The sequence below is a fragment of the Pinus tabuliformis genome, chromosome 7 (genome assembly GCF_031772625.1).
Source record: "Pinus tabuliformis cultivar Carrire ecotype Pingquan chromosome 7, CPIR1, whole genome shotgun sequence".
NCBI lineage: Eukaryota > Viridiplantae > Streptophyta > Pinopsida > Pinales > Pinaceae > Pinus > Pinus tabuliformis.
This window is the reverse complement of record NC_142293.1, coordinates 790,286,464-790,301,005: the sequence shown is the minus strand read 5'-3', so window position 1 is coordinate 790,301,005 and position 14,542 is coordinate 790,286,464. Positions and strand designations below refer to the sequence as shown.

The following is a 14,542-nucleotide window of genomic DNA, read 5'->3' as shown; positions in this document are numbered from 1 at the left end:
AATAATGATAATCTTGCAAAAAAAAATTCCATTTATCATCATTATTTAAAAAAATAAAAAAGTAGTAGAATTGATGATGAAGACCAGCGTTTCTCGGCGCCATTGTGAGGCCCAAGGAGGCCGGTAGTGGGTGAAGAGTGAAGCAAAAGAACAACCGAGAAATATTTTCTGTAGAATCCAATGTAATAATAAACACACATCAATTATTGAAGTAATTGGCAATATAAAAGCAGAAAAATTATTGAATATAGTTGGCGGTGGGAGGAAGTAATGGTGCTGCGCTGTATGAAAGTGAAAATGCCAGTTGGATGTTGCAAGAGTTGAGCTGGAAATCTGAAACGCGGAGACTGAAAAAGCTGCGGAGTGATGAGTTGGAACGCACAAATAGACGGAGATATGTTGGTTTTCTGAAGGCAAAGAGCGAAACAATGGAAATCAAATCAGGTGGCTGCCTCTATGCCTCTTCTTCGTCGGATGTTTCCTCGCTCCATCCATCCCTTCCCTTCCCCACGCGCTGATGCCATAAGCCCTCCCTTTCTATATAAACCCTCACTCACCCCAAACCCTTCCATCATCTCCACACATTTATTCTCATTTCTTGAACTGCAGCTCTGCATCGCAAACTCTTTTCCCAATCCTTAATCGGCATGGACACACCTCTTCACCTCCTCTTTCTTTTATTAGCCTTCTCGGCAGCTCTTGCTTCTGCAAATTTCTACAATGATGTCGACATTACATGGGGCAATGATCGTGCTAAAATCCTTGACAATGGACAACAGTTGCAGCTTACTCTTGACCGCTCTTCAGGTACCATTTGAAGTTCTGCTTTTCTTCTGCTACCTACGCCTTTTTCTTCTGTCAATTAACTTCAGCTAAGATCAGATAAGCTAATCTTAATATTCTTCTTTGATGACAGGTTGTGGTATTCAATCCAAGCAAGAGTATCTATTTGCCAAGATTGATATGCAAATCAAGTTGGTACCTGGCAACTCTGCAGGCACAGTCACTACTTTTTATGTAATTAACTCCACCTTATTTGAATTCAATTAATTATTAGCACTACCTTGGTTCATTAGACTCAAGGTGTATAACTTCTTCTGCTAACATGTTTGTTTGTTGTTGCTCTTATGGCTGGCTGTCTGCAGCTATCATCTCAAGGTCCCAAACACGACGAAATAGACTTTGAATTTCTGGGCAACCTGTCTGGAGATCCTTATATTTTGCACACTAATGTCTTTGCTCAAGGCCTTGGTGGACGTGAGCAGCAATTTTACTTGTGGTTCGACCCAACCCTGGATTTCCACACTTACTCCGTGCTCTGGACATCAAACCAAATTATGTATGTATTCTCAGCACTCTTTGCATTCATTCTTTTTCTTTTTCTTTCAATATTATTGAAAACAATACAGTGACCTCTCAAACTAGTCCATGACCCTGACATTCTTGTAATTTGTTGTTCAGATTTTCTGTAGACGGAAGTCCCGTTCGAGTGTTTAAGAACAGGGAGACAGAGTTGGGTAAAGTGGATAGCAATTATCATTATCCCAAAACCCAAGCAATGAGGGTCTACTCCAGCCTTTGGAATGCAGATGATTGGGCAACCAGGGGTGGGCTTGTGAAGACCGACTGGACTAAAGCTCCCTTTGTTGCATCCTTCCGCAATTTCAATGCTGCCGCTACTTCTTCTTTTGACGCCGCAGCAGAGGAGGTGGCTTTGGAATCGAACCAAGAACAGAGGCAGAGGCTCCAGTGGGTACGAAAGAACTACATGATCTACGATTATTGTGCAGACACCAAGAGATTCCCCCAGGGACCGCCTCCCGAATGCAAATAAAACCTCAATCCTTTGAATTCAGAGAATGAACTCTGAATTCTTTCCTTTCAAGTATTCCGATTCATTCCTATTACATTAATTCTTTCATTCTTTCTCAGACACACATGTAAAATATTAGAGGGTATCAATCATTTCATTTTGGAACTGCTATACAAAAGCGAGATTCTTTTGATGATTCAATGGCTACAGCGTTTCCTTTAGGGTTTCCATGGGTTAGCGTTTTACCTTTTTGAATATCTATAACTCTTTTCTAAAGCTGTCGGATCGAAATCAAGAAAACAGAAAGACACGGTCAAGACATAGATATATGTTTCACACATTTTAAGATTTCAAAAATGTTTCCTCTCACAGTAGCATTTATTTATTTACAAAAGTATGTACTGACTGCAACACATAATAATACTATCTTTTCCCAACCTAACCGCTGAATTCAATTCCATTCCATTGAATTCAGCGAATGAATTCTTCTGGATACCTGACCCTTCCACCCATTCTTTCCTATTACATGATCTATTCTTTCATTCTTTTTCAGACACACATGATCTATTCTTTCATTCTTTTTCAGACACACAGAAACAGAAACTTTCAATTATTCTTTCCTATTACATCTATTCTTTCATTCTTTGTCAGAAACACACAAACAGAAACGCATGTAACATATTAGATGATATCAATCACTTCATTTTGGTACTTGTAATACAAAAGCGAGGTTCTTGTGATGATTCAATGGCTACAGCGTTTCCTTTATGGCTTCCATGTGTTGGTGTTTTACCTTGTGAATATCTATTAACTCTTCCCTAAAGCTCTTGGATCGAAATCAGAAAGACATTGATATATGTTTCACACATTCTAAAATTTAAAACAGCTTGTTAACAGTTCAAAAATGTTTCCCCGAGAGTAGCATGTATGCATATTTATTTACAAAAGTATGTACTGACTGCAACACATAATAATAGTAAACCGCTGAACCATTCTAAGCTAGACATTTCCCTGCAAGAGGGGAAGCTAATGAGAACCGAGTCTTTAAAAGCATTTCCATTGAATTCAGTGATTCAGAGAATAAATTTGAATTCTGGATACCTGCCCCTTCCCCCGATTCTTTCCTTCCAATTATGATTTTCTATTACATGTATCAGTATGTATTCTTCAGACACACAAACAGAAGCGCATCTAACATATTAGATGGTATCAATCATTTCATTTTGTTACTGGTATGCTATACAGAAGAAGCAAGATTCTTTTGATGATTCAATAGCTACAGCATTTCCTTTATGTTTTCCATGTGTTGGTGTTTTACATTTTGAATATCTATTAACTCTTCCCTAAAACTTTTGAATATCTGCAACTCTTTTCTGAAGCTCTCGGATCGAAATCTGAGAGCAGAAATTCCACTAAATTCTCGCGAGAATTTCACAGTTCTAACGATATAGTGTTTTGAAAACTATAATTTGACACATATTGAAATAAAAAAATATATGAATCTTCTAATGGGACCATTCATTTTATATATCAAATATAAAAAAAATACGAATGCTGTAATAAATGGGACAATTCTGCTATGGTGGAAAGAGTGGGAACGAGAGGCTGATGGGAACGAAGGTGGAGGCGAGGTGGGGGTTATTGCCATCTCTTTTTTCTCTTTCTTTTAAGTGGATAAAAAAACAGAAAGTTTCCATATCCTCCTCAACAATGACCCAATTTCAAGATATTGTGGATTTTTAGGGGTGAATCTTTATTTCTGATTTACTATTACTATTTTCTTCTTAATGTATTTCTTATATTTATTTATAAAAAAATTGATTTTATATATTAAAAATAAAATTATATATATGGGAATCAAAATTTGATTTTATATATTAAAAATATACATTATATTATAGGGAATCAATTATTTCAATAGTAAAAAGCTTATATATTCACCTGTGATCATTAGGAAGAACCGCATGTTCTTAACTATTAGGCTCACTCAAGCTGTATAAAAATGATATTCTTTTAATAGTTTTTTTTTTTTTTTTTTTTTTCCTCTTTTAAATTATCACTTTACAGAAACAAAGCCCAAAGGGTTGGATCTAACTGTTTATTATTGAGTAAGACTCAATTCTCGTGAGGACCTAGCTTCAAATCATGGAGACACTTTGAGGTATTGGTAGAAGGCATAATTGCACCCAAAAAAATTATATTAAATAATATACCCATAAATAACTCAAAGCCTACACCCATGTCCTTTGATGCAATAAATTTATAATCCACTCACTAATAAAATTGTGAGTTGCTTTGATGTCCACCCACACAACCACCTTCAATCCAAAAGAAAAGCAAAATTGTTTTGATAATTCAATTTCTACAACTTTTCTTTTATAGTTTCCATGTGTTGGCATTTTACCTTTTAAATATCTATAACTCTTTTCTAAAGTTTTTAAATGGAAATATGAAAGACATAGATAAAGACATTGATATATATTTCACACATTTTAAGATTTAAAATCACTTGTTAACGGGTAAAAAAATGTTTCTTTAAGAGAGTAATATGTATGCATATTTATTTTTTTAATTTTTAAATCATTATTTAAAATCTGAAAATCCCTTATTATCTTTTTTGCATTTAAATAACCATTTTCTTTTTTCTTAACCATGTTTTAAAATATAAAAATCCTCTATTATCTTCTTATAGTAATTGCATGGATTTTTGTATTGTGGGGAGATGTGTTGCATGAAGAGGAAGATAAGCTCAAGTGACATGAACATTAGAGAGATGACTCCATTGATGGTTTTGTGTATTTGAGTTGAGAAGAGGTTGTTAGTTGCACATAGAAGCACCCCAAGGGAGGTGTAGCATTGAAGGAGCAAGGATTGTGTGTTGTGTAGTTTCAAGTAGAGACAACTCACTAGCCACATTGCATACTACATGAAGAAACGTAGTAGATCTCTAACAAGACATGGGTTATCATATGTCATGTGATGGAAACATGACTTGCATAGGTTGCATGCTTTTTCATCATCTAAAGATAAGTAGTTGAAGAAGAACTTGGACACATATTGAGTTAGGAGTGCAAGAGGATATGTTATGAAACCAGCTTGAAAAGATAGAAAAGATAGATCAACGCCTTAGAATTCAGCCTCTTCGAGGGGGCAACCTCCTTTACATTACACGAATGAACAATTCTTTGATGATACAAATGACAAAACCTCCTTTCTATATATAAGAGTCTAAGGCGTTACAATATAACCAAGCCGACCTAACAATAATAATATAAAGGCACAAAAATAACAACACTGGGATTTTATGGGGCATAATAATAACAATAAGGGATACAATGACAATAGTATTGGGGGAATCACTAGTATTATAGGGACCTAACATGCCCCTCTCCTTCAAAAAAGTGTTGTCCTCAACGCTTGAGTAGTTCTGGATGCTTTTGTATAAAATTCTCATCCTCCCATGTGGAATATTCAACGGGTAAGTTCTTCCACTTGATGAGATACTCTGAAATTGATCGATTTCGTAGCTGTCGAGTTCTTGTTTCTTTGACTGCTTCAGGTTCTAATATGATTTTTCCTTCCTCATCAAGTTCTGGCAATATTGTTTGAACTGGAATCTTGTCACCTATAACCTTCTTTAAGCATGAAACATGGAAAACTGGGTGCACTCGGGAAGCTGCAGGAAGCTCCAATTTGTATGCCATAGTACCTATCTTTTGCAACACCTTGTATGGACCATAATACTTTGGTGATAATTTATTATCCTTCTTAGCTTGCTTGAGGGATATTTGTTTATATGGTTGTGGCTGTAGGAATACCCAATCACCTACATCAAAATTTCTTTCACTGCGATGTTGATCTGCCTGTTGTTTCATTCTATTCTGCGCCAAGGTGAGGTTATCATTTAAGAGTTGGAGAACTTGTTGCTGATGCTCGATGTGATCTTCCACTACTTGAACCTTAGAATTTTCTCTTAAATATGATATGATGGATGGTGGATGATATCCATAAAGTGCCATAAATGGGGTCATTTTTGTTGCAGTATGGAAGGAAGTGTTATACCACCATTCAGCCAAAGGTAACCATTTGACCCATTGTGTCTGTTTATCAGATACAAAGCAACGAAGATATCCTTCCAAACATTTGTTTACTATCTCAGTTTGCCCATCAGATTGAGGATGATAAGATGAGCTACGAGCTAACTGAGTACCAAGACAAGAAAATAATTCTGTCCAAAAATTTCTAGTGAAAATGGGATCTCTGTCGCTTACAATAATCTTTGGGTTTCCATGTAGCTTTTGAATTGTTTCCATAAATGCAGTAGAAATTGTACTCGCTTTAAGTGGATGAGATAATGCACAAAAGTGTCCATACTTGGTAAGTCTGTCAACTACCACCATGATAACACTCTTTCCTTTGGACTTGGGTAAACCTGTGATAAAATCCATTGAAACCTCCTCCCAACGTTGGCTTGGAATCGATAAAGGTTGTAATAGTCCTGGGGTCTTAATTGTTTCAACTTTATATTGTTGGCAAACCAAACATTCCGCCACAAACTTTTGAATATCCGATTTAAGGCCATCCTAAAAAAAACCCTTCTTAACCCTGTGGTAGGGTTTTAGAAATCCTGAGTGCCCTCCTAAGGGAGAGGTGTGCAATTCCCTAAGAATATTTTGTTTGAGTTGGGAATTCTTACATAGGTATACCCGATCCTTGTACCATAACGAATCATTTTTCCAAGTAAATGTATCAGATGTACTGGGGTCTTGTTGTATCTTTTGAATGAGTTCCCACACTTCCTCGTCATTCTTCCATTCATCGCTTGCTTCATTTATCCAATCTGGTTGGATAATAGAAATGGCGCAAAGAAATGCTTTCACATCCTCATCCTTTCTTGAGAGTGCATCTGCCACAGCATTTTTCTTCCCTTTTTTGTAGATGATTTCAAAATCATAGTCCAACATCTTTGTGACCCATTTTTGTTGCTCTTCTTAAGATAATATTTGTTCTAAAAAGTACTTAAGACTATCATGATCTGTTTTTACCTTGAAGTGTCTTCCCATTAGGTAGGGTCGCAATTTCTTAAGTGCATGTAGTATTGCCAACATTTCCTTCTCATAAATAGCTTTGTGTAAATACTTTCCTTTGATTGGACGACTTTCGAAAGAAATGGTTCTTTCTTCTTGCATTAAAATAGCACCAATTCCATTTCCTGAGGCATCACATTCCACAATAAAGGTTTTTGTGAAGTCCGATGTAGCTAAGGCTGGTGCTTGGCACATTGCCTCTTTAAGATTTTCAAAGGCCTTTGTTGCTTCTGGAGTCCATGAGAATGCATCTTTCTTCAATAATGTTGTTAGAGGTGCTGCTATTCTCCCATAATTCTTAACAAACTTGCAATAATACCTTGTCAACTCAAGAAATCCTAGTAGATGCTTTATGGATGTGGGGATTTTCCATTCCTTAATGGTTTTAATTTTTCTAGGGTCTACCTTAACACCTTCATGAGATACAATATGACCCAGATATTCTACCTATTGTACTCCAAAGAAACATTTGGAGATTTTTGCATATAATTGTTTCTCCTCTAATAGTTTGAGCACCATGTCAACATGTTGGACATGATCATTCCAAGACTTGTTGTAGATTAGTATATCATCAAAAAATACTAACAAAAATTTTCTAAGGAAGGGTTTGAAAATGGAATTCATCAAACCTTGAAATGTAGAAGGTGCATTAGTAAGGCCAAAAGGCATGAACAAAAATTCATAATGACCCTCATGAGTTCTAAATGTTGTTTTTGGAATGTCTTCAGACTTCATTCTGATTTGATGATATCCTGAATGAAGATCCAACTTGGTGAAGTAAATTGATCCATGAAATTCATCCAATAATTCATCAATGACAGGAATGGGAAATTTATCTTTAGTAGTGAGCTTGTTGAGCTCTCTATAATCTGGACACATGCGCCATGATCCATCCTTCTTGTGAACCAATTCTACTGGAGCAGAGAAAGAACTTTGACTAGGTTGAATTATACCAGCCTCTAGCATTTTTGCAACCATACGTTCAATTTCACTCTTTTGCACATAATGATATCTGTAAGGCCTAATGTTTGGAGGAACACTTCCTGGAATCAAATTGATAGCATGATCATGATCACAAATAGGTGGGAGGCCTTTGGGAGTCACAAATGCTTGGTCTTACCACTAACGGACACCTTAGTACCTAGTCACATGGTGGTTGAATTAAAAATAGTTAAGAACTCAACAAAAAAACCCAAAATGGACTTTGGATTAGCGCAGAATCCTGGCGGTCAAGTTGATTGCGTGGAGTTGGTTGACCACCCATGTGAATAGGCTACGGTCTAGCCACAAAAGGCCACGGTGACCTTTAGCCCCAGCGGTTCCGACTACCGACACGGTTGTCTAACTCTGCATGTGATAGTTGCTTCGTGGTTAGCCTAACTGCCTCCCTACTGCGTGGTCTCGATGCCCCAATGACCTACCAGCAACTGATCACATGCCCCTTTTTCCGATGCGGTTAGGGTGCGTGTTAACTCCGTGGTTCCGAAGCCCTGACTGTTACCCTGTCTGCTCACATGGCCCGCTTCGGTTAGCTCCCCGCGTGGTTTAGGCCAGCAATTAGGGGTAATGTAATACATTTTGTAATGTTTTTAAATGTTTATGTGTTTGTAATGTACTTACATGGCCCGAGAGGGTTTAGTGTTTAGAGTTAATGTATTTTAATACATGAATTTAGGTTTTAGGTTTTTAGACTTAGGTTAAGTGTAGGTGTATTTTTACATCACTTGATTTTTTATAATAAACCCACACACACTTCTTTGTCACTAAGCGACATTGTCAACATCACATGGCGACCAACCCTTGTCAAAGACCAAATCCTGGTGAAACTAATGACAATCATATGTCGACAACCAGGTACAAAACCATATCACCATGAAAACCAACAATGGAAAACCATAACATTACTATCGAAGCTGAAGATACTGATGACGAGTACTAGCAAAGCTTATTAAGTTCAAGACCTCATCGACCAATGATCATTTGACGATCACTTCGATGTTGAACCACTGAAGACTCTGCTCATGCTAGACTGACAAGATCCTCCTGGATCAATCCTCTACACTTGAAAGATTTTGGACCACAAAAGTTTGACTTAAACAAATAGTAGATGAGGGTAGAGCTCCCTCACTCTCCACCTTGTCCGGAAGATGTACGAATACATTCGATCAATCACCTGAAAGTGATGATCTTGATGATGTTGATCATGGAATCCGCTGAATCTGTGACCTATTCCATCCCTTTGCAGTATGCATAACTGGCAACGATGGTTAAACAAAATGTTACGAACATGGAAATTGACTTCTTTCCATGAAGTACCATAAATTAGTGATTCATACGCATCTTTGAAAACAATCTCTACAGAATATTGTTCAATACTATTGACATGTATTAACAATCTATATTGCGGAATAATAGAGACATTAAAAGACATTCTGTAAATCATACTAGCTACTTGATGTGATATACTTTCCCGGTTGTTGAGTACTAAGTGAACTTGCTGCAATAAACTCATCAAACTATAAGGCGAAAATTGCTGCAACTTAGTTTGATTTTGGAAGTATTTGAAATGTCGGATGATTTATTTGAATCATTGTTTCTTCATTCATTAAATGATGTTTCCATTTATTAGCACTTTCCCTTGATGCATAAGTTTCCCTTAGATGTACTGGATATTTTGACACTGCTTTAGAAAAGGCTTTGATATTAGAACAAATGGTCTTCCTCTCCACTTGAAAAGAGACTTCCAAACTGTTTGAAACATGAAATGGTGATACAATACAAGAGAAATGTAACACTGACTTTCCCTAATACTGACCTGCATCCCTGTAATTTATAACTCCCAAACTTGGACTGAAATGATACATTCTAACATTAGGAAGAGGAGATTTGGGCATCAACTATAACTCATGTTGTATCCCCTGCTTATGAATGAGATGTTTAGGTTCTTTAAACAGAACTGAAAAGGTTTCTACTTTCTTAACCAAACTATCTTTAAACTGAGACTCACAACTTGAACAAACATCATGTTGATTCTTAAGTTCTGGATGAAGTTTCCAACACCTAGATTCATCATGACCGATTCTCTGGCAATGAGAACAAGTAGGTCTTTCCTTCTGAGCTATCGTTGATTTCTTTCTCTTCGAATTGTTCTTCCCCTTACTGTCATTAGAATCCTTGATTTCCAACTCTTTGGATGATTGTGGTGAAAATTTGAATGGTCTGCCACCTGATTCAATATGTATGGCTTGAACACACACTTCATCAAAATCATCAGGATTAAACATCAATAATATATGCTGCAAATATGAATGTAAACTGTCGATGTACTTTAATAAAGTTTCACGTGTTTCCAATGAAATACCAAGCACCAATGCTTTCTTTCTGAACTCCTCAGTAAACTCTTGAACACTCTGCCCTTTACCTTGCCTCAAATGATGCCAGTCAATAACAGCGTGTTGCATGTATCCTAAAGGACAGAATTGTTTCCTAAGAGCTTTTAAAAACTTAGACCATGAAGAGATGACTTTACCTTTTCACTTTACATCTATCTGAGTTTTACTTTCCCACTAGATTAAAGTTGTTCCAACCATTCTAAGTGTAGCTAACTGAATTTTGTTTTATCGTCATAAATGTTCTGAATACGACAATACACTTCTAACTGCTTAATCCAGCTATCTAGCTTTTCAGGATTCATTTCGCCATCATAAATAGGTAACTCAAATTTTACATCAAGTTTAAAAAGAGATGTTTTCTTAGGTTTCTTTTCTATTTCAGATTTTGAACTGGAAGAAGAAGAAGAAGAAGATGATGATGGAGATGACGGAGGTGAAGGAGGTTTATCAACCTTGCCTTTACCTTTGTCCTTCTTCAATGTCTTTGAAGAAGACGTTGTATCTCTCACCTTCTTATCTTCGTAAAGTTCTCCCAATATCTGTTGCATACTCAAGAATGCTCGCTGAAACTGTTCCTCACTCATCTTAGTTTCAGGGGTTTAACCTGCATCAAATTCTATCATGATTGACTTATGAGTGACTATTCACTTTCCAATCTCTGGATCACCTTCTTTAAGAGTCCCTTCTCCACGTCGCAACCTTGACCTAGCTAACATTCATTGGCAAAATTCTACTAATGCAACTTGCTCTGATAGCAAATTATATGATCTGGAATGATCATACATTAAACGCAAGTAGAATTGATTAATGCCATCCATGCACTGATTATTAACTTAAGGTCCGTTAACTGTGAGAACTGATTGAAGATGAATGAATTTACGACATAATTGAAACATAAGAAATATGCAAACAAAAGTGAAAAGCAGCAAAAAAATAGTGATACCAGACAACAATATTTATTACGGAGTTCGTCCCTGATGGACTACGTCTCCGGGTCCGCTTTCAAGATGGGCATCTGCTTTTTTAGGATTGAATCCGAGGAGGTCGATTACACATAAAATTAACCAGATTGATTGTGCACATAGGAACTTTTGGTCACTATCACAAGAAATCTCTCTGAAATAGCTTTCCAACTCCTGTCACAGTTCCCAATTCCGACTCCCGATGCTCCTATTACACTGAAAATAAAACTGCCTATAACCTCCAAAATCTGCCTGCAAGAACTCAAAAACCACTCCCTCCTTCAATGACCGAATTGTGGATTTATAATGCTTTAGATGGATTCTCACTTCGTCTGTCATGGATTGGCATGAACTGATTCTAATTTGGGTCACAAATTCTCGGTCTTACCACTAGTGGACACCTTAGTACCTAGTCACATGGTGGTTGAATTAAACATAGTTAGAACTCAAAAAAAAAACCCAAAATGGACTTTGGATTAGCATGGACTGTTGGCGATTAGGTTGACTGCCCATGTGAATAGGCTGCGGTCTAGCCACAGAAGACCACGGTGACCTTTAGCCCCAGCGGTTCCGGCTACCGATGTGGTTGTCTAACTCTGCATCTGACAGCGGCTTTGCGGTTAACCTAACTACCTCCCTACTGCGTGGTCTCGATGCCCTAATGGCCTACTAGCAATTGATCACATGCCCCTATTTCTAATGTTGTTAGGGTGCGTGTTAACTCCGCAGTTCTGAAGCCCTAACAGTTACCTTGTCTGCTCACATGGCCCGCTTCGGTTAGCTCCCTGCGTGGTTTAGGCCAGTGGTTAGGGGTAATGTAATACATTTTGTAATGTTTTTAAATGTTTATGTGTTTGTAATGTATTTACATGGCCCGAGAGGATTTAGTGTTTAGGATTAATGTATTTTAATACATGAATTTAGTTTTTAGGTTTTTAGACTTAAGTTAAGTGTTAGGTGTATTTTTACATCACTTGATTTTTGATAATAAACCCACACACACTTCTTCATCACTAAGCGAAATTTTCAACATCACATGACAACCAACCCTTGTCGACGACCAAATTCTGGCGGAAATGACGACAATCATATATCGACAACCAAGTACAAAACCAACATTGGACAACAATAACATTACTGTCGAAGCTGAAGATATTGACGACGAGTACTGGCGAAGCTGATTAAGTTCAAGACCTCATCGACCAATGATCATTTGACGATCACTTCGATGTTGAACCACTAAAGACTCCGCTCATGCTGGACTAAAAAGATCCTCCTGGATCACACAAGCACCATATATATGTGATGTATCTGTGTGATTTGTACTGGAATAAAATAGTTTTATGTGTGCAATCTGATTTTCTAGTGATATTTCATTATTGTGGAGTTTTAGGTTAAAGTTTTTGATTTCTTTTATAGTTTAGTTTAGTTTTAATTTAATTTAATTATTTATTTAGTTTATTTATATTTTATATTTCATTATTAGGAAGTTTTATGTTTTCCATTACATCTTAATTTGGCACAAGAATGAATTGTTCTTTCTTTACATAAATAACATTTTTTATTTGATGATAATATTATTTCTAATTATTGATTTTTAATTTTTAGTTTTTGGAAAATTATTTGTTTCACAATGTTACATTGATAATCATGCCTTAAAGACCAAGTTCTCTTATTTTAATTAATTTGTGATTTTGATGTAAAAAGTGGATTTCTAAAATTCCATTTTATGTATTATGACTTCTTATGGTAATATGTTATCGATTCCATAATAATGTTAGTTAGTGTTAGTATATGCAGAGCAACATGGTTAAATGAAGCCTAAGAATTAATTAATTGAGTATTTAGCAAAAGAACTAAATGTGGATTAAGTTAGTTTTGAATCATAATATTTCTATAGCCTTTAATAGTGAATCCTCTAATTACATAGTTCCATGCATTAAAGGTATATATGTGATCTATTTTGTAGTGTCCTTTAATATTGAGTGAATCTTCAAATTACATGGTTTCACATATTATAGGTATATATGTAATTAAAGGATGATAATGCTAAAGGGAGAGCATGAAAATCTTTCTAGACATATTTGATGTAAATATCTTATTAAATTAAATTATAATTTTTTTAAGCTTAAGAGAATTACCAATGTATATAGATCCCTGAGTTTGAAAGGATAGTTTGCTTGAGGATGCCTACAAGGGAGATTAGGAAGTTTCCCATATTTTCTAAATCAATGATTCTAACCCTCGACGTTCTTTTTGATCTACTTAACTAAAAAGCATTTATGAGAGATATGGGTAAGGGGGTACAAAATTTCCCCAAGTATGGGCTACGTACCATATGATATAGTCCCAATTGACTTCACAACCCGAGGAGGGACCTTAGGACTCTCATAAGGGGAGGCAATGCTTGTGAGGGAGATCTTACGATCATAACGATTGGAGACAAAGAAAAGTGTGTGTTGTAAACTGACATGTGTCCAAATTGGCACATTTTCAACACCGGTTCGTAACCTTTTTTAATGTCATTTTTTCACATTTCATTCCTTATGCATTTTTCATCCATTATTACCTTATTTTAGGTGTAGGTATGAATAATATATTTTTCACCACGTTTACACTTATTCTTATGCATGATGTTGAGAAATTGTCATCTTTCATACTAACATTATCAAACAAGAGCAAAATTCAATGGCTACAACTCCTCCATGTTGCTACAACACTCGCTGCAACCCCAGAATAAATGTTGCGAGCCAACATACAGGTTTCTCAACTCCTTGGACCAAGGCAGGGAGTCAAAATTCATCCCATCCCCCTCTCCATCTTGGAGACAATCCATTTTTTCAGTAATGAGTACCAAGTTAAATGCTAGTCTTCTTGTTAAGTGTGATCCCAATGCACTTCCATCACATAACAACTCACCTAATCAAAGTTTGGTTGTGTTCGTCTACTAGGATTATTTGTTTGTTGGAAATCAATCAAATATGATTTAAAAAATATGCCACAATACATTCAAAATTCCTATAGATTGGGAGGTAATACAAAATCTTTGTTCTTGTCCCTCATCAGAAAGGAAGAAAACCCAAATTCTTCTCCAAATTATGTCCCATTTCTCTATGAAATGCTTCTTATAAAATTAGGATGAGTATTATAGAAAATGGGTTAAGGAAAGTGCTCCCAAAGTTCCAAAGTTCATCTTAGAGAATCAATGTGGTTTCTTACAAAAAAGGAAAATTGTGGAGAAAATCGTAGTGGTTCAACATGCAACTCAATATAGCAAAGCCAATTAGA

The 14,542-nt window shown here is 36.2% G+C and overlaps 1 protein-coding gene across 1 annotated transcript; it reads left to right on the top strand.

Moving 5' to 3' along the window:
• The first annotated feature begins 418 nt into the window (after positions 1–418).
• LOC149249936 (xyloglucan endotransglucosylase protein 1-like) lies at positions 419–2,014 on the top strand. Its single transcript, XM_089458850.1, has 4 exons — positions 419–807; positions 917–1,017; positions 1,146–1,339; positions 1,462–2,014. The coding sequence occupies exons 1-4, from the start codon at positions 648–650 to the stop codon at positions 1,832–1,834; spliced, it is 828 nt and encodes a 275-aa protein (XP_089314976.1). The 5' UTR covers positions 419–647; the 3' UTR covers positions 1,835–2,014.
• Positions 2,015–14,542: the final 12,528 nt, after the last annotated feature.